The sequence below is a fragment of the Salvelinus alpinus genome, chromosome 6 (genome assembly GCF_045679555.1).
Source record: "Salvelinus alpinus chromosome 6, SLU_Salpinus.1, whole genome shotgun sequence".
Classification (NCBI taxonomy): Eukaryota; Metazoa; Chordata; class Actinopteri; order Salmoniformes; family Salmonidae; genus Salvelinus; species Salvelinus alpinus.
In genome coordinates this window covers 31,130,700-31,151,561 of record NC_092091.1, presented here as the reverse complement: position 1 = coordinate 31,151,561, position 20,862 = coordinate 31,130,700, and the positions used below count along the sequence as shown (strand labels likewise).

The 20,862-nt window shown below is 42.6% G+C and overlaps 1 protein-coding gene across 1 annotated transcript in view; it reads left to right on the top strand.

Annotated features, from left to right (window-relative positions):
• The first annotated feature begins 350 nt into the window (after positions 1–350).
• Positions 351–20,862, top strand: part of LOC139578540 (PR domain zinc finger protein 5-like) — a 59,027-nt gene continuing 38,515 nt past the window's right edge. Inside the window, exons 1-11 of the mRNA XM_071406265.1 lie at positions 351–618; positions 1,340–1,423; positions 3,169–3,291; positions 5,195–5,363; positions 5,501–5,678; positions 6,343–6,441; positions 6,577–6,698; positions 10,390–10,469; positions 12,865–12,949; positions 13,058–13,215; positions 16,786–16,879. Coding sequence (XP_071262366.1) covers positions 520–618; positions 1,340–1,423; positions 3,169–3,291; positions 5,195–5,363; positions 5,501–5,678; positions 6,343–6,441; positions 6,577–6,698; positions 10,390–10,469; positions 12,865–12,949; positions 13,058–13,215; positions 16,786–16,879 — 1,291 coding nt within the window. The 5' untranslated portion in view covers positions 351–519. The remainder of the gene's footprint in view (positions 619–1,339; positions 1,424–3,168; positions 3,292–5,194; positions 5,364–5,500; positions 5,679–6,342; positions 6,442–6,576; positions 6,699–10,389; positions 10,470–12,864; positions 12,950–13,057; positions 13,216–16,785; positions 16,880–20,862) is intronic.

The following is a 20,862-nucleotide window of genomic DNA, read 5'->3' as shown; positions in this document are numbered from 1 at the left end:
TCAAATACTAATTGAGTGTATGTAAACTTCTGACCCACTGGGAATGTGATGAAAGAAATAAAAGCTGAAATAAATCATTCTCTCTACTATTATTCTGACATTTCACATTCTTAAAATAAAGTGGTGATCCTAACTTATTAGGATTAAATGTCAGTAATTGTGAAAAACGGATTTTAAATGTATTTGGCTAAGGTGTATGTGAACTTCCGACTTCAACTTTATATACAGGGTAACCGTGGCAGGCATTTGTGGTTACCGTTTGTCATCTGAAGGTAGGGGACAGAGGGACTTCAAAGTGCACGAGCATCCTTCACTAAATATGTAGCTCCTGGTAACAAACTTTCAACCAATCAGGACGCTCCGCCACAGTCTTGCAGCAAGAGTGGAAATTGAACCTGGACCAAATTACGGAAAATCTACCCGCTGAAAACTCTCTGCTCTGTGCGAAAACAGACAATATTCATTACTTTTGCTGGCGGCATTGTTTCGAATGATCACTTTAGGGATTCGTTTAGAGTAATGACAATGTTGGGTATGTATGTGCCAGATAGATTTTCTTTGAAATCATCTAAGGTCCAGGATGGAATCGGGCTTTACACGGCGAGACGAGTGAAAAAGGTTTGTTCTTTTGGCCAGGACAACTTTGTATGTTTTGGGTATGAATACATTTACCAACGTGCAAAACTAATTCGGTGAAATAGAGAAATAGGCAGTTTTCTGTTCGCATTTTGTGTTCTTTTGCGAGTCGCTTCCAAAACCTAAAGCCGTAGCCTACACGAAAGCTGCTCTGACGTAAAGTGCCACGTAGCTAGATACTGTAACTGTGATTTCAGTACTACTGTAGCTCACTCCACAATGCCCAGTCAGGACTCTCGTATGTTACACTTTAACACATTTGTTGATACATTATAACATTGCTTCATTGCATAATGCTGTCATTTAACTTTCACACTCAACATTAATCGGGTTTTATAGGCTATTCCACAATATTGTAGCAAAGTTGACGTTGTAGCAATTTCTTAAAACTTAAAGTTCATTCATTACGTAATCTCACATTGTTCAAAACATTAAACGTGAAAGCTTCATTCATTTGGAACACATTGAACCCCCCCCCCCCCCCTGTAGCGTGTTCTAACTAGTCTACTACTACTAGTGGGTCCAAAGTGAAATGCATAGGATGGATTCGTGGACAATACATTTTTTGGGGGGCCTTTATTACATCGCACAATTTATATATGGTTACCTTCACATAGCCCCTGACAGTTCTGGAGAAGACCTCTAGTAAAAAAGAAAATGAATATCCTGTACCCTATTTCTGACAATGTGTGTTTTTTCCAAGGGAGAAAAGTTTGGCCCTTTCGCTGGAGAAAAGAAACTGCAGAGTGAGCTGGATGAGAGCACGGACACCAGACTGATGTGGGAGGTGATAGCACTGCAGTCACAGCACATATTTCTCTTCATAAGCACAATAGATAGATGATAAATGTACTATATACACTGAGTGTACAAAACATTAGGAACTCCTGCTCTTTCCATAACAAACACTGACCAGGTGAAAGCTACTCTATGATCCCTTATTGATGTCACCTGTTAAATCCATGTCAATCCGTGTAGATGAAGGGGAGGAGACAGGTTAAAGAAGGATTTTTAAGCATTCAGATGAGCCTTCGCGCTTCAGCAAACAAAGGAAGTGAGGGTTGTTCAACAACAATGACAGAAATCATGAGAAGAGCTTACCAAGAACAACTTCCAAAAGGACTAATTTGAGGTTAAAAGGAGTTAGAGCACTCAACCCCAAAAAAGGCAGTGTTTAGCCCCTTAAGGATCAACAGTGTCTAAGGAGTACTGCCAGAATCACCTATGTATATTTTGACATGGCATTTTGAGAGACACACCCTTTCTCTTATTATTTTGTGTTATTATTTGCCATTTACCTTGAAACATATTATCATTATACTTGTTTTACATTGTTGTGTCTCAATGGGTCACTGGGATATAAATAGGAGCTACGTGCAATGGCCAGGTCACTGAGGAAGATGTCAGCTTGACATCCAAACGTCAGTCACCTGTTCGCGTCCTGTACAATGGATTAAAGTGAGCAAAAATAAATCAATCTCTGCCTTTTTTTGGTTGGGTGCTCCAACTCCTTTTTGCCTTGAATTAGTCCTTTTGGAAGTTTTTCTTGGTAAGCTCTTCTCAAAGATTTTTAAGCCTTGAGAAAATTGAGATATGGATTGTGTATGTGTGCCATTCAGAGGGTGAACGGGCAAGACAAAAGATTTAAGTGCCTTTGAACAAGGTATGGTAGTAGGTGCCAGGCGCACCGGTTTGAGTGTGTCAAGAACTGCAACGCTGCTGGGTTTTTCAAGCACAACAGTTTTCCGTCTGTATCAAGAATGGTCCACCATCCAACATCCAGCCAACTTGACAGAACTGTGGGAAGCTTTGGAGTCAACATGGGCCAGCATCCCTGTGGAACGCTTTCGACACCTTGTAGAGTCCATGCCCTGACAAATTGAGGCTGTTCTGAGGGCAACTCAATTATACACTCAGTGTATAATACAATGCACTATATTTCTTTTCAGTGTAGGCCTACCATTAAAATGAAAGGATAAATAGTTGAATAAATGCACTCTCTTGAATTCTGTGGCAGTACAGATACAGCACAGGTGATGCCTAATCAGAGCAGCTAGTTTGATGCACATACTCTTCTTGACTGTAGAGTCTTGGTTTTCTAATGAGTCTTGGTTTGGCAAACTCCACCCATATGTTGTGCCTCTGCTAATCAAAGTGCAATTCTGTTTTATCCCCATCATGGGTTTTTGAATTGATTTGATATAAGGGACATGCTTAATAAAAATGTTGATCAGTGAGATTATGTGTATCTGTAACGGCATATCTATCAGCCATAAAGAATTCAGGTGTGGTTACATCTGAAATTACAGTATAATCATCTAGTAGCCTATAACTGTCATGTTATATTGGATAGAACCACATTGTTTTATATCACAGGTTTTTGTCATAGCAACTGTGATTTAGTTTATTAAAACTGCATGTCCAGATGAACAGAAAGCTAGATCGAGATGCTAAATCTGTATGGAAATAAAACATGAATGCGAGCCAACAGTATTTCATGTCCTTGATAGGCATGTTTGTTCTCTGTTGCAGGTCCGAGGTAGTAAAGGCGATGTGCTCTATGTTTTGGATGCCAGTAACCCTCGCCATGCCAACTGGCTGCGTTTTGTCCACCAGGCGCCATCGCAAGAAGAGAAGAACCTGGCAGCCATCCAGGTACAGCCCCACTCTGAAGATAGTAAGACCTTCAGACCTATCTCCACAGGGACAGACACAGGAAGAGCTCTGTGTGGGCACACATCTCAGAGAGAAGGGGGGGGGGGAGAAGGGGGGGGGGGGGAGAGAGAGAGAGAGAGAGAGAGAGAGAGAGAGAGAGAGAGAGAGAGAGAGAGAGAGAGAGAGAGAGAGAGAGAGAGAGAGAGAGAGAGAGAGAGAGAGAGAGAGAGAGAGAGAGAGAGAGAGAGAGGGGGAGGATCGGAGAGAAAAAGATAGAAGAGAAGAGGGAAAGTTAGTTAGTGAGTTGAGATAGATAGTGGGAGTGAAGTGAAGATGGAGAATATGGATTTTCTTGTTTTGTCTGCCTGTGCAGATTGCACCATGTGCTGCTGATCAAGCCTGCCATATCAGAAGGAGATATGAAGGTGGTTTTGCTTGATGACTATAACATGAGGTGTCTTTCGTAGCTGTAAGTAACTCCCACTCAGTGTCTGAAATTACGATGAAAATCTTCTCTAATACCTTGTGCATCGCTTACATTCTAACAGATGAACATCCCTTCTAAATTGAACAAACCATGTCAGTCACTGTGATTAAGATCAGATTCATTATATCCATAATCCCACAAACACAGACAACCCATACACAATTAGATCTATTAGCCAAAGTCATGAACGCACACATCATGTATGTGGGAGGCAGGTAGCCTAGCGGTTAGAGCGTTGGACTTGTAACGAAAGGTTGCAAGATTGAATCCCTGAGCTGACAAGGTAAAAATCTGTCGTTCTGCCCCTGAACAAGGCAGTTAACCCAGTGTTCCTAGGCCGTCATTGAAAATAAGAATTTGTTCTTAACTGACTTGCCTAGTTAATTAAAGGTAAAAAAATGTGTCCCGGGCCTTAACTTAAACACATAAACACCTTTCTTTTGCTGTCCTTGTGGGGACCAAACAAATGATTCCCATTCAAAATCCTATTTCCCCTAACCCCTAACTTAAACCCCTAACCCTAACTCCAAACCCTGAGCCTAATTGTAACCTTAAACCTAACCCCTAAGCCTAAAATATACTTTTTCCTTGTGGGGATCAGCAAAATGTCCCCACTTGTCGAATTTTCCTTTGTTTTACTATCCTTGTGAGAACTTCAAGGATAGTTAACCGAACACACTCTCTCTCTCTCTCTCTCTCTCACACACACACACACACACACACACACACACACACACACACACACACACACACACACACACACACACACACACACACACACACACACACACACACACACACACACACACACACACACACACACACACACACACACACACACACACACACACACACACAGTCACGGTTTGGCCTGGGAAATGTCAACTCTCTAAGAACGTAATGGTTCACTAGAGGAAGAAGGGAAAACAACTGTAGAAGGAAGGGAAGAAGAACAGGACCTGTGGTCGTCTGGCTGAGGTTCTGTCATTAATTCCAGAGTGCTAAAAGTGATTACTTATTCAAAGGTCATTCATGTGTGTTAGAGCTCTGTGTTACATCAAAAGTGACATTTATTGTGTTTTTCCCTGTTAAATTAATATATATGTGTATTTATAAATCCCTTAGCCAAAAGAAAATTACGCTTTGATTTCATTAGAGCATGACCTTTAGGTATATGGAAGTTAATGACGACATGTTAGGAGTTTGAGTGCTTGACCTCTGACCTTAATCAAGCCTTAGCAGACGAGTGTCTAGGTTCAATGAGTTCAACCTTCAGCTAACCCCTTTTTTCCTCTGTCTGTGTGTGTGTGTGTGTGTGTGTGTGTGTGTGTGTGTGTGTGTGTGTGTGTGTGTGTGTGTGTGTGTGTGTGTGTGTGTGTGTGTGTGTGTGTGTGTGTGTGTGTTCTGATCTCTCAGGACGGAGAGAATATCTTCTACCTGGCAGTGGACGACATTGAGACAGACACAGAAATGCTGATAGGCTACCTGGACAGTGATATGGAGGAAGAGGAAGAGGATGAGGAAGAGGAAATCATCAAAGAGGAAGATGAAGACAGCAAAGAGGCCAAACATCTTATTGAAATGGGTACATGCCTATCAAAGTTTTACACCAACCATGTTTATAAACCCTGTTTTGTCGGTCCAACAGTTTGCTTGAAGTGTGTAATATGTGCGCGCGTGTCCGTGTGTGTGTGTAATGTGTGTGTGTGTTTGTGTGTATAGAACTGGTGATCAAGAAGGAGGACCACCCGTGCCTGCTGTGTGAGAGCAGCTTCCCTAGCGAGGAGATCCTAGCAGCCCACCTCCAGAGCCTGCACCAGAGACCAATCACCGAGGAGAAAGAGTACAAGTGCAGGAACTGTGGCAAGAAGTTCCCCATCAAACAAGCCTTGCAGCGCCAGTGTGTAGCCTACATCATCTCTCTACTCTACTTACCTGACATTCTTTGAGTTACACAGAAGTATGCTACCAAATGGATCATATAGTGGAACTGACAGATTTGCACACACTCCAGTAAAATATGTATCCACCCGATTCAGCCTCTATTAGTTTCCTGTTAAAAAAAAAAAAAAAAAAATCGAACCTTTTATTTAACTAGGCAAGTCAGTTAGGAACAAATGCTTCTTTAGGCAAAAGGCCTCCTGCGGGGAAGGGGGAAGGATTAAAAATATATATTTTAAATATAGGACAAAACACATCACGACAAGCGAAACAGCAGAACACTACATAAAGAGACACCTAAGACGACAACAACACAGCATGGCAGCAACACATGACAACATTGCATGGCATCAACACAAGATGACAACAACATGGTAGCAACACAACATGACAGCAGCACAACATGGTAGCAGCACAAAACATGTTACAAACATTATTGGGCACAGACAACAGCACAAGGCGCAAGAAGGTAGAGACGACAATACAGTAAGAGTGTCCATGATTGAATCTTTGAATGTAGGCCACTTGGATATTTTTTTTGTATAGTATTTTCTTCTACAGCATTTCTGTTAATATCTTTATTACCCCTGTCTGACTCTACGCCTCCTTTATCTTCCCCTCAGTGTTCTGCACTGTGCTGAGACCCTGGGTCATTCAGGAGACTCCTCCAGAGGCCACCACCAGTGTTCCCTCTGCCACATCACCTTCAGCTCAGAGTCCAGGTAGGCCTACATAACTAGAACACAAACCTACATAGTAGCATAACATGCACACAGGGTCTGCTATCTGTCTGAGTTGTTGTATGAGTTCCTGTGTGTGTGTGTGAGTGACTGTGTCTGTATTCCCCGTGCGTGTAGTTATGACCAGCACAAGGAGGCGTGTAGAGGAAACGCCAGGTTCATCTGTAAGGCTGAGAGCTGTGGGAAGAGGTTCAAGAGCAAAGACGCTCTGAAGAAACACAAAGGGAACGTCCACACAGGTCGGTCTCCGTCTCACACATACGCAGGTAGTCAATATACAGTGGGGCAAAAAAGTATTTTGTCAGCCACCAATTGTGCAAGTTCTCCCACTTAAAAAGATGAGAGAGGCCTGTAATTTTCATCATAGGTACACTTCAACTATGACAGACAAAATGAGATTTTTTTTCTCCAGAAAATCACATTGTAGGATTTGTAATAAATTTATTCTGCAAATTATGGTGGAAAATAAGTATTTGGTCACCTACAAACAAGCAAGATTTCTGGCTCTCACAGACCTGTAACTTCTTCTTTAAGAGGCTCCTCTGTCCTCCACTCGTTACCTGTATTAATGGCACCTGTTTGAACTTGTTATCAGTATAAAAGACACCCGTCCACAACCTCAAACAGTCACACTCCAAACTCCACTATGGCCAAGACCAAAGAGCTGTCAAAGGACACCAGAAACAAAATTGTAGACCTGCACCAGGCTGGGAAGACTGAATCTGCAATAGGTAAGCAGCTTGGTTTGAAGAAATCAACTGTGGGAGCAATTATTAGGAAATGGAAGACATACAAGACCACTGATAATCTCCCTCGATCTGGGGCTCCACGCAAGATCTCACCCCGTGGGGTCAAAATGATCACAAGAACGGTGAGCAAAAATCCCAGAACCACACGGGGGGACCTAGTGAATGACCTGCAGAGAGCTGGGACCAAAGTAACAAAGCCTACCATCAGTAAAACACTACGCCGCCAGGGACTCAAATCCTGCAGTGCCAGACGTGTCCCCCTGCTTAAGCCAGTACATGTCCAGGCCCGTCTGAAGTTTGTTAGAGAGCATTTGGATTATCCAGAAGAAGATTGGGAGAATGTCATATGGTCAGATGAAACCAAAATATAACTTTTTGGTAAAAACTCAACTCGCCGTGTTTGGAGGACAAAGAATGCTGAGTTGCATCCAAAGAACACCATACCTACTGTGAAGCATGGGGGTGGAAACATCATGCTTTGGGGCTGTTTTTCTGCAAAGGGACCAGGACGACTGATCCGTGTAAAGGACAGAATGAATGGGGCCATGTATCGTGAGATTTTGAGGGAAAACCTTCTTCCATCAGCAAGGGCATTGAAGATGAAACGTGGCTGGGTCTTTCAGCATGACAATGATCCCAAACACACCGCCCGGGCAACGAAGGAGTGGCTTCGTAAGAAGCATTTCAAGGTCCTGGAGTGGCCTAGCCAGTCTCCAGATCTCAACCCCATAGAAAATCTTTGGAGGGAGTTGAAAGTCCGTGTTGCCCAGCAACAGCCCCAAAACATCACTGCTCTAGAGGAAATCTGCATGTAGGAATGGGCCAAAATACCAGCAACAGTGTGTGAAAACCTTGTGAAGACTTACAGAAAACGTTTGACCTCTGTCATTGCCAACAAAGAGTATATAACAAACTATTGAGATAAACTTTTGTTATTGACCAAATACTTATTTTCCACCATAATTTGCAAATAAATTCATAACAAATCCTACAATGTGATTTTCTGGATTTTTTTTCCTCATTTTGTCTGTCATAGTTGAAGTGTACCTATGATGAAACAGGCCTCTCTCATCTTTTTAAGTGGGAGAACTTGCACAATTGGTGGCTGACTAAATACTTTTTTGCCCCACTGTATACAGACGCAGCCAACAATGATGATGAGTAGAAATACGTATCTGCCTTGATCTTTTAACTGGTCTGGTCAGTATCAGGAGTGTGTAGGCGAGGGGGGATGTGGTTTAGCTCTACAGATGTGACACACGTGACTCATAAATAAATGATGAGAATGGGGGAGTTCAGGTTTTGTCACTATAATGAATTGAGCTTTAATTGTCCAGTAAATTTCTAGATGAGCCCAGTGGTGGCAGACGGCTTTTATTAGTGCCTTGTTTATGCTACGTCTTGGTTGCCCCGACAGTCGGAAGAGAACATTATTGGCACCCTTGATAAAGATGAGCAAAAAAGACTATATAAAATAAATAATACAAATACTGAGCTACATTGTGTGCTAAAAAAAATTGCTAAATTATGTTATTTTATACTAATACAATTGCTCAGAGAAACCGATTTTGTTTATCAAGTAATACAAATAAAATAAAGACGGGTCAAAATTATTGGCACCACTGTTTTCAATAATACTCCAGCACACCCCCTTGTGAAGATGACACTGAGCCTTTTTCTAAAATGTTTCATGAGATTGGAGAACACATTGGGAGGGATCTTAGACCATTCCTCCATACAGAATCTTTCCAGATCCTTGATATCCTTCGTCTGCATTTATGGACTTTTCTCTTCAAAAAAGTCCAGAGACTGAGATGGCCGTTGCAAAATGTTGATTTTTGTGTCAATTAACGATTTCTTTGTGGATGCTTCTGCTTCTGTTTTTCGACGCCAAACCCACCACTGGTGTGCGTGGCCAAAAAGCTCTATTTTCATGTCAACTAACCATACCACCGGTTCAAATCCAAGTGCCAATGCCATTTATTGAACTCCAAGCGGTACTATGGCCAGATGACATGAAAATAGAGCTCTTTGGCCACGCACACCAGTGGTGGGTTTAGTGTCGAAAAACGGAAGCATATGCAGAAAGTACCTCATACCTACTGTCAAATATGGTGGTGGATCTTCAATGTTATCAGGCTATTTTGTGTCCGCTGATCCTGGGGCCCTTATTAAGGTCAATGGCATTTTGAACTTTACCAAGTACCAGGACATTTGAGCTAAAAACCTGGTTGCCTCTGCCAGGAGGCTGACACTTGGCCTTCCAGCAAGACAATAACCCTAAACACCCATCAATATCCACAAATAAATAGTTAATTAATCACACTATCAACATTTTTCAATGGCCAGCTCAGACTCCGGACTTGAACCCCATTGAAAACCTGTGGTCTGAATTGAAGAGGACAGTCCATAAGAGCAGACAGAAGGACCCCATTGAAAACCTGTGGTCTGAATTGAAGAGGACAGTCCATAAGAGCAGACAGAAGGACCCCATTGAAAACCTGTGGTCTGAATTGAAGAGGACAGTCCATAAGAGCAGACAGAAGGACCCCATTGAAAACCTGTGGTCTGAATTGAAGAGGACAGTCCATAAGAGCAGACAGAAGGACCCCATTGAAAACCTGTGGTCTGAATTGAAGAGGACAGTCCATAAGACCAGACGGAAGGATATCAACTATCTGGAAAGATTCTGTATGGAGGAATGGTCTTAAGATCCCTCCCAATGTTTGTTATAAAACATTTTAGAAAAGGCTGTGTTGTTATCCTCCCAAGGAGAGGGTGCTGGGGTACTGAAAACAGGGGTTGGCCAATAATTTTGACCCCTATCTTTTTAAAGGTTGTCAAAACAAAATCTCTTTCTCTGAGAGAAAGTATTAGTATAAAATAATATAATTTTCCGAATTTTTTTGAACATACAGTCCTAGGGTGCCAATAATGTTGGACCTGACTGTACATCTGGTGGTTCAACTTTGACCTCAAGTGATTATCTGATTCAATATGTGTGCTTGTCTGGCTGTGCTTCAGATGGAATTGGCTTTGCTATCAGGTGAGCGATGATGCTGTTCACTAACATGTGGAATGCCCTGACCGTTGTCATTGCTAGCCACCACATTATCACACTGTAAATTGAGACATTTAGAGCAGGATTGGTCACTCTGCTTGTCCAATCATTGTGTTTCAGGAAGTTCCAGGCGGAAGCTTATGTGCACCATCTGCAACAGGAAATGCTCCTCCTTACTGAATCTCCAGGAACATCGTAAGGTCTGGCTCCTACCTACAACATCACTGTCTCACCTTCCTAACTGTCTCACTGTTACACTGTCTCTGGCCAACCCTTAGCCTGTATTCCTGGACACAGTTTGGTCCTTCAGAGATCTGGAAGCTGTATGTTTTATTGGCCCCACCTATCCCTCTGGTATTAGGGTCCGGGGGTAGTGCTGATTTCACACTGGCCATGTCTCTTCCTTTAAGGTCTATTTCCTTCATATCCATCCATCTCTTTTTGTTCCATTCCTTTGTGTCCCTATCCCTTTCCTAATCCCATGCTCATCGTCTGCTCCTGTCTCACTCTTCTTCTCTCTCAGTAGGAGGTTGGCTTTATGCTAAATTTGTTACATTTTCAGACTGTGTGACAGTAGAGAAAAGTTGGTTTTTATTTCACAAGCTCATCCCCAGACTCTCATGAAACTTAAGAGGCATGGCGAGTAGACAACAAGGCTAACCCTGGCGTCAGGATTCTTCCTCTCAGAGATTGACCTCTTTAGGAAGAAAAAAAATTACGGAAAAATTACAGGACCACAAAACCATTATATGACATTACTTTTAGAGATTAATGGAGGTAAGGTATTCCCATCACAAACTATCTCACAGTGAGGCATTTTCATCTGCATGAAATGAAATATGTTTGCAGTGAGTTATTTGATTGTTTTGCGATTGGTTTGGCTTCCCATCCAAATGAGGGTTTGATATTTATGACCAGTGAACTCAGCTGGTGTTTGGGTAAGGCTTCATTTTCCCTGTCAACATCTATCCAATAGATTAATCAGAAGACATTACTATTACTCCACTCTAATGAACTGAACAGGGTCAGAAGTGATTCATCACGAACACACTTTATCAGCAACTGTTAATCACTAAGAAATGTTTAGATCGGTGGATTGATCTGTTGTAGAACTATCAACCAACCAACCAACCTGCCAGTCAATCAATCAGTTTTCATATTGTGTTTCTAAACTTCCACCTTATGTATTTGAGTGCATTGCCATATTCAGGACCTTTTTCATGCTGTCAAAAGCCAGTTCTATAAATTCTATATGTGGTACATGTGAACTTGAAGAAGTTTTTAGCAGGATTTGCTGTGTTAATGTCTTTGTCTTTTTGAGAGGCTCTTTCCTCATTGACAGTAGTCAAAGAAAAATGTGATTTGATAGGGAGATGTGGGTCAGTCACAAACTTGAATTCAATGAGTGCTTCATTCTTCTCTTGTATGATGTAGGTTACTCAGAAATGTTTTAAAAGTCATTGGAATAATCATTTTCGGAGGTTTAAAAAGCATTACGCAAAGAAAGAGGAAAAAATAGTTGGACCGAAGTTCTATGGAACAGAAGACATATTACTGCTGAACTTCAGACAAAGACACTTTAGAACGTAGCACAAGAGTGATCAAACTTTCCATAAAGACACGTTTGCACAAAAGCTTCTTAAACCAGCTATTGTGTTAATTTGCCTGAACTGCTCAATCTTAGTTTTATTATAGAAGCTCTGAGCAGAGGAGCTATTCAGTCTTAGCATTTTGTAGCATTAGGCAGAAGAGCTATCAAATGTGCTATTGTTACAACCATGCTCAGAGCAGACGAGGGATTCAAACTTTTCAGCAGTTTAATTATATCTCTGTGTGCAGACGTAGTTGAGTAAGGAGTAAAAGTGTGACTGTGTGTCTCTGAATGTACTCTCCTACCTGCAAGTGTGGAAAAGGTCACACAGTGTCATGTATAGAACACAGAAGAATGTGCTCTCTTTCTGTGTCACCTCCAGGGTTGGGGTCAGTTAGGAATTTCTGACTGTAATTCAATTCAAACAATTCATTTGAAAGGATATGCCACAAATTAATCTGAAGAAAACACATACCATTTCAAATATGCGTTTGATTATAACTCAAAGATGTCAAACAGATTTTTTTGTTGTTGTCAAAAGATGTTAGATTGTTCACTTCCATACTGCAGTGTTTGATCTAATGCAAATGTATTTTTTCTGATGTTTAAAAACATTAAGGGAATTATTATTATTATAGACAACCCACAACATTATCTTAGAATATTTCCTTACCAATGTAATTATTTACATTTTTTTTAGAAGAATGAGTTTTAAAAATCAAATGTTTCAACCTTACGCTACATGGTTTTGGTAACCATACATAATGTCAAAATAAAAATGTCTATGGTGATGTGTAGAATAAATAAGCCATTTGAATTTCATTGAGTTAAATTCTACTTCCTTTCATTGAAGTTGAATTACAATTCTGCTTCCTTGGAATTAAAGAGCAATTCGCAACTCAATTCAGAATTGACCTCAACACTGATCACTTCACACCACGATCTCTAACTCTTACTTAACCACCCTGTGTGTCTGGTCTTTTGGGTACTGTATGTATCTCTAGGTACACGAGATATTTGACTGTACTGCCTGCGATAAGAAATTCATATCAACCAATCAGCTCAAGCGCCACATGATCACTCACTCAGGTAAGAGAGCACACGTCCACTCAGAGCTACACTCAGACATTGTATACTATCTCACTATCTCTCCCTAGCTCTCTCGCTCTCTCTGATTGTCTGTCTGTCTCTGGTTAGAGAAACGTCCATACACCTGTGAGATCTGCAGTCGTTCGTTTAAGCGTCTGGACCAGGTGACGGCCCATAAGATCATCCACAGCGAAGACAAGCCCTACAAGTGTAAGCTGTGTGGGAAGGAGTTTGCCCACCGGAATGTCTACAAGAATCACAAGAAGGTGAGCAGAGAACAGGAAGGGTCTGAAATCTCCAGATTTAAATGGGTGGTTTTTAATATGCAAGTTCTACTGATGGAGATAATGCTGAAACTTAGGCATGATTTTAAGTGATGGCATGTATAGCCTAGTATAAGCAAGCACATACAGTGCATTCGGAAAGTACTCAGACCCCTTTACTTGGTTTCCTCTATCGTAATCGCTCCTTTTTCACCCCAGCTGCCAAACTAACCCTGATTCAGATGACCATCCTACCCATGCTAGATTACGGAGACATAATTTATAGATTGGCAGGTAAGGGTGCTCTCGAGCGGCTCGATGGTCTTTACCATTCGGCCATCAGATTTCCCACCAATGGTCCTTATAGGACACATCACTGCACTCTATACTCCTCTGTAAACTGGTCATCTCTGTATACCTGTCGCAAGACCCACTGGTTGATGCCTATTTATAAAACCCTCTTAGGCCTCACTCCCCCCTATCTAAGATACCTAATGCAGCCCTCATCCTCCACATACAACACCTGTTCTGCCAGTCACATTCTGTTAAAGGTCCCCAAAGCACACACATTGCTGGGTCGCTCCTCTTTTCAGTTCGATGCAGCTAGCGACTGGAACGAGCTGCAACAAACACTCAAACTGGACAGTTTTATCTCAATCTCTTCATTCAAAGACTCAATCATGGACACTCTTACTGACTGTTGTGGCTGCTTTGCGTAATGTATTGCTGTCACTACCTTCTTGCCTTTGTGCTGTGCCCAATAATGTTTGTACCATGTTTTGTGCTGCTGCCATGTTGTTCTGCTGCCATGTTGTGTTTGCTTAATGTTGTTGTCAGGTGGTGTTGATACCATGCTATGTTGTCTTAGGTCTCTCTTTATGTAGTGTTGTGGTGTCTCTCTTGTCGTGATGTGTGTTTTGTCCTATTTTTTTATCCTAGCCCCTGTCCCCGCAGGAGGCCTGTTGGTAGGCCGACATTGTGAAGAACTTGTTCTTAACTGACTTGCCCAGTTAAATAAAGGTTAAATAAATAAATAAATCCCTTTTTCCACATGTTGTTATCTTACAAACTTATTCTAAAATGTATGATAGTTTTTTCAATCTAAACACAATACCCCGTAATGACAAAGCGAAAACAGGTTTTTAAATTCTTTAGCAAATTTATTACAAATACAAAATAGTAATATCTTACTGACATAAGTATTCAGACCCTTTGCTATGAGACTCGAAATTGAGCTCAGGTGCATCCTGTTTCCATTGATCATCCTTGAGATGTTTCTACAACTTGATTGGAGGCCACGTGTGGTAAATTCAATTGATTGGACATGATTTGGAAAGGCACACACCTGTCTATATAAGGTCCCACAGTTGACAGTGCTTGTCAGAGCAGAAACCAAGTCATGAGGTCGAAGGAATTGTCCTTAGAGCTCTGAGACAGGATTGTGTCGAGGCACAGATCTGGGGAAGGGTCAAAAAAAAATTCTGCCGCGTCCCCAAGAACACAGTGGCCTCCATCATTAAATGGAAGAAGTTTGGAACCACCAAGACTCTTCCTAGAGCTGGCCGCCCGGCCAAACTGAGCAATCAGGGGAGAAGGGCCTTGGTCAGGGAGGTGACCAAGAACCCGATGGTCACTCTTACAGAGCTCCAGAGGTCCTCTGTGGAGATGGGAAAACCTTCCAGAAGGACAACCATCTCTGCAGCACTCCAGCAATCAGGCCTTTATGGTAGAGTGGCTAGATTTAAGCCACACCTCAGTAAAAGGCACATGACAGCCTGCTTGGAGTTTGCCAAAAGGCACCTAAAGACTCTCAGACCATGAGAAACAAGATTCTCTGGTTTGATGAAACCAAGATTGAACTCATGAAAGTCAAGCGTCACGTCTGGAGGAAACCTGGCACCATCCCTACTGTGAAGCATGGTGGTGGCAGCATCATGCTGTGGAGATGTTTTTCAGTGGCAGGGACTGGGAGATTCATTAGGATCGAGGGAAAGATGAACGGAGCAAAGTACAGAGAGATCCTTGATGAAAACCTTCTCCATTACGCTCAGGACCAAAAACTGTTGTGAAGGTTCACCTTCCAACAGGACAACGATCTTAAGCACAAGGCCAAGACTACGCAGGACTGGCTTCAGGACAAGTCTCTGAATGTCCTTGAGTGGCCCAGCCAGAGCCTGGACTTGAACCCAATTGAACATTTCTTGAGAGACCATAAAATAGCTGTGCGGCGACGCTCCCCATCCAACCTGACAGAGCTTGAGAGGATCTGCAAAGAAGAATGGGAGACACTCCCCAAATACAGGTTTGCCAAGCGTATAGCGTCATACCCAAGAAAACTCAAGGCTGTAATCACTGCCAAAGGTGCTTAAACAAAGTACTGAGTTTTTTTCAGTTTATACATTTGTAAAAACCTGTTTTTGGTTTGTCATTATGGGGCGTGTGTAGATTGATGAGGAAAAAACACAATTTAATACATTTTAGAATAAGGCTGTAATGTAACAAAATGTGGAAAAAGTAATGGGGTCTGAATACTTTCCGAGTGCTCTGTACATACACATAAGCAAACACACAAGCATACTCTCACTGGTTCAGAGCTAATATTATTATTGGTAGCCTAAAACCAGAGGTCTCTTCAGTTGTCTTTGGGGTTCTGTAGGGTCAGTGGCCTGTCTCCCCCCTGAAGACCCATGTTTACCTAAGGGAATGCGGTGTCACTCAAACACAGGTCAGAGCGGGGGAACAGATAAACACAAGCACTTTGAACCTAAGCCCCTCAAGCTACTTGTCTTCATCAAGTCAACAAACCAAATCAGCCATGGAGCCTAACCCTAACTCTATCCCCAACACCAATGGTCACACATCTGATCCCACATCAACACAGACTGGAGACAGCGCTCAGATTGAACTAAGATGAGAAGTTTAGAGAACTGTTTAGATATATTTAGCGGGTGTCAGGGCTGTTAGCTCTGCTAGCTGTTCTCATGAACCGACCGCAAACATTAAATACTTATTCACTCTATATCAATACATTTAAATAGAAAAGAAGGAAACTGGTACATTATGTATATACCAAGATGTAGAGACCACAGGAGGTTGGTGGCACCTTAATTGGAGAGGACGGTCTCGTAGTAATGGCTGGAGCGGAATATGTGAAATGGTATCAAATACATCAAACACATGGTTTGATGCCATTACATTAGCTCTGTTCCAGCTATTATTAAGAGCTCTCAGCAGCCTCCACTGGTAAAGAGGAGTAGTGTTCAGTGATGCCGTGTACCTTAAAGGCATACCTCTGGATTTTAGCAATTACTATTTTTTTCCCTTCCCGTACACACACACCAGCCCCCATAGCCCAATATGCTAACTAGAGTTAGCTATCATGCAGTCATTGCGAGAACACTAGTTAGCATTGGCTCATGAAACTACCTCAAACTTCTTTCATACACTAGACACAGAGACCTAAAAATTGTATCCACGAGTTCATCTGACTCTGGGGAAGTTGATAAAGGGCCTCATTTGCTAAAATCCTGAAGTATCCCTTTAACCATGAGTGCTTTCCTGTTCTTTCTCCAGACTCACTCAGAGGAAAGACCCTTCCAGTGTGAGGAGTGCAAAGCCCTGTTCCGCACCCCCTTCTCTTTACAGCGCCACCTACTCATCCACAACAGTAAGTATAAGTGTGTTTGTGTGTCTATCTCTGAGTGTAAGAGTGGGTTCATACTACCTTAACTGACTGTAGCCACTAGTACCTACATTCAAGGCCCCTACCAACACATAAACATACGGTTCCCAAATCCCCATAGATGCTATAGCCCTTAGTTCAAACCTTTCTTTACCAGCAGATACGGAGGGCTTCCACAGCCTCCTTCTGGTCTTTTGTGGTCCTCCTAGCCCTAAGTGTCATAGTCCTGCAGACAGAGACAGTGGTCCTTGAGGACTGAGGAGCCCTGCAGACAGTTGGTCTTGGCAGGATGGAGTCCTGTATGGTCGCCCAGTCGAGACAGATGACACAGAGATTGTGAAGCTCAAGGCATTTCCTTCCTGTGTCTCTGGATACAGATCACTATTCACACAAATCAGTGGGATACTGGACCATGGGGGCTGGTATTATGAATCAGGTGCTTAAGTGTGTGTGTACGTGTTTATGGGGAAAAAAGAGAATGAGAGAAACAGCATGTAGGAAGAAAGTGAGTGAAAATCCATATATATACTGTACAGTACCAGTTAAAAGTTTGGACACACCTACTCATTCAAGGGTTTTCCTTTATTTTTACTATTTTCTACACTGTAGAATAATTGTGAAGACATCAAAACTATGAAATAACACATATGGAAACATGTAGTAACCAACAAAAATGTTAAACAAATCTAAATATATTTTTTATTTTATATTCTTCAAAGTAGCCACCCTTTTCCTTGGTGACAGCTTTGCACACTCCTGGTATTCTCTCAACCAGCTTCACCTGGAATGCTTTTCCAACAGTCTTGAAGGAGTTCCTATATATGCTGAGCACTTGTTGGCTGCTTTTCCCACACTCTGCGGTCCAACTCATCCCAAACCATCTCAATTGGGTTTAGGTTGGGTGATTGTGGAGGCCAGGTCATCTGATACAGCACTCCATCACTCTCCTTCTTGGTAAAATAGCCTTTCCACAGCCTGGAGGTGTTGGATCCTTGTCCTGATGAAAAATACATGATAGTCCCACTAAGCGCAAACCGGATGGGATTGTGTATTGCTGCAGAATGCTGTGGTAGCCATGCTGGTTAAGCGTGCCTTGAATTGTAAATAAATAACAGACAGTGTCACCAGCAAAGCACCCCCACACCATCACACCTTCTCCTCCGTGCTTCACGGTTGGAACCACACATGCAGAGATCATCTGTTCACCTACTCTGTGTCTCACGAAGACTCGCGATTTCCAACGGTTTAATGTCCGTTGCTCGTGTTTCTTGGCCCAAGCAAGTCTCTTCCTATTTTTGGTGTCCTTTAGTGGTGGTTTCTTTGCAGCAATTCGACCATGAAGGCCTGATTCACGCAGTCTCCTCAGAATAGTTGATATTGATGTGTCTGTTAGCATTTATTTGGGCTGCAATTTCTGAGGCTGGTAACTCTAATGAATGTATCTTCTGCAGCAGAGGTAACTCTGGCTCTTCCTTTCCTGTGGCGGTCCTCATGAGAGCCAGTTTCAAAGTTCAAGTTCTTGAAAATTGACTGACCTTCATGTCTTAAAGTAATGATGGACTGTCGTGTCTCTTTGCTTATTTGAGCTGTTCTTGCCATAATATGGACTTGGTATTTTACCAAATAGGGCTATCTTTTTTATACCACCCCTACCTTGTCACAACACAACTGATTGGCACAAATGCATAAAGAAGGAAAGACATTCCACAAATTAACTTGTAACAAGGCACACCTGTTAATTGAAATGCATTGCAGGTGACTACCTCATGAAGCTGGTTGAGAGAATGCCAAGAGTGTGCAAAGCTGTGATCATGGCAAAGGGTGGCTGCTTTGAAGAATCTCAAATATAAAATAAATATATTTTGATTTGTTTAACACTTTTTTGGTTACTATATGATTCCATATGTGTTATTTCATAGTTTTGATGTCTTCACAATTTTTCTATAATGTAGAAAATAGTAAAAAGAAAGAAAAACCCTTGAACGAGTAGGTGTGCCCAAACTTTTGACTGGTACTGTATACAGAGAGAGAGTAAATATCAGTGTATGTGTTCTGTGTGTTTATGAGATTTGTGTGTGCCCCTCACAGTGAGAAAATGAACCACAGCTGTCATAGCATTTTGACATGAAATAAAGTTGTTGATTTAAAATCAGTGGCTCACATAATAATAATAGATAGTAACAGCAGTGGTGAATGTGCGTGTGTGGAGAGTCAGTGCAGGTGTTCTAAGGTGTAGGCGGGTAGACAGCTAGGTTCTAGCTGTTCAACAGTCTGATGGCCCGATGGTAGAAAAGAGACCTGATGTTATTTGCCTAGCTGGGGCAAGGCCCTCCCTCCCCACCCCTTCAGCAAATCAGATCATGCTGCCATTCTGCAGAAATTAAAGCAGGAAACACCCGTGGTAATGACTGTACAAAGCTGTTCTGGCCAATCAGAATATATGCTACAGAACTGTTTTGATCACGTGGACTGGGAAATGTTCCTGGTCGCCTCCGACAATAATGTCAACGAGTACACAGACTCAGTAACGTGGTTCATTAGGAAATTCATAGAAGACGTTGGCCCAATAGTGACAATGGTACAAATCCCAAACAGAAAAGGCAGTACAGGGACAAAGTCGAATCGCAATTCAATGACTGACGCCGGATGCATGTGGCAAGGACTACTAACGATTATGGTTTATAAAGGGAAAACCAGCTGTGTGGCGAACCCCGGTGCCTCTCACTCAGACGAGCTACCCTGCTAACAGTTCTAGGGAAATACAGAGAATCTTGTTTCTCATGGTCTGAGAGTCCTTCGGGTGCCTTTTGGCAAACTCCAAGCGGGATGTCATGTGCCTTTTACTGAGGAGTGGCTTCCGTCTGGCCACTCTACCATAAAGGCCTGATTGGTGGAGTGTTACAGAGTGGTTGTCCTTCTGGAAGGGAGCAGGTAGCTGACTGGTGGTGGCTATTCAGCAGCCTGATGGTCTGAGGGTAGAAACTATTGGCCAGTCTTTCAGGTTTTGGCATGATGTGTCTGAGTGATTAAAGCGGGGAGAACAGGGCATGGCTTGGGTGGCTGGGGTCCCTGATGATCTTCTTGGCCCTCCTGCAACACCTGGTGTTTTAGGTGTCCTGTAGGGGAGGTAGTGTACACCCAACAGTGCGTTTGGTTTCCTTACCAGGCTGTGATGCAGCCCGACAGTATGCGCTCGATGGTGCTCCTGTAGAACACTGTGAGGGTCCTCTGACACAGGCCAAATTTCTTCAGCATCCTGAGGTCGAAGAGTTGCTGTCGTGCTTTCTTCACCGCGGTGTCGGTATGGTTGGACTATTTCAGCTTCTCTGAGATGTGTGTGCAGAGGAATTTTAAGTTATTGACTGTTTCCACAGTGGGCCCGTTGATGAGGGTGGGGGCTTGTCCAACCTGGTTCCTCCTACATTCCCCAGTTTCTCCAGGCAGAATGGGGCCATGGACTCATGCTGCTTATGCCAAATCCTGACACTGCCATCAACATGAGGCAACAGAAACAGGGATTTGTCAGATCAGGCAATGTTTTTCCACTCCTCATTTGGCCAGTGTTGGTGATTGAGTTCCCACTGGAGCCGCTTCTTCTTGTTTTTAGCTGATAGGAGTGGAACCTGCTGTGGAACCTACTGCAACAGCCCATCCGTGACAAGGACCAACGAGTCGTGCGTTCCGAGATGTCGTTCCGCACATCGGTTGTTTTGCGCCGTTTTTTGCCTGCTTGTGGCCCACCTGTTAGCTTGCACAATTGTTGCCATTCTCCTTCAACTTCTCATCAATGAGCTGTTTTCGCCAACAGGACTGCTGCTGTCTGGATGTTTTTTGTTTGTCGCACCATCCTCTGTAAACCCTGGACACTGTAGTGCGTGAAAAGCTCAGGAAGCCGGCCATAGCAGCGAACCATTTTAATGAATGGGGTGGTGTACCTAATAAACTGGCTAATGATTGTATATATGTGT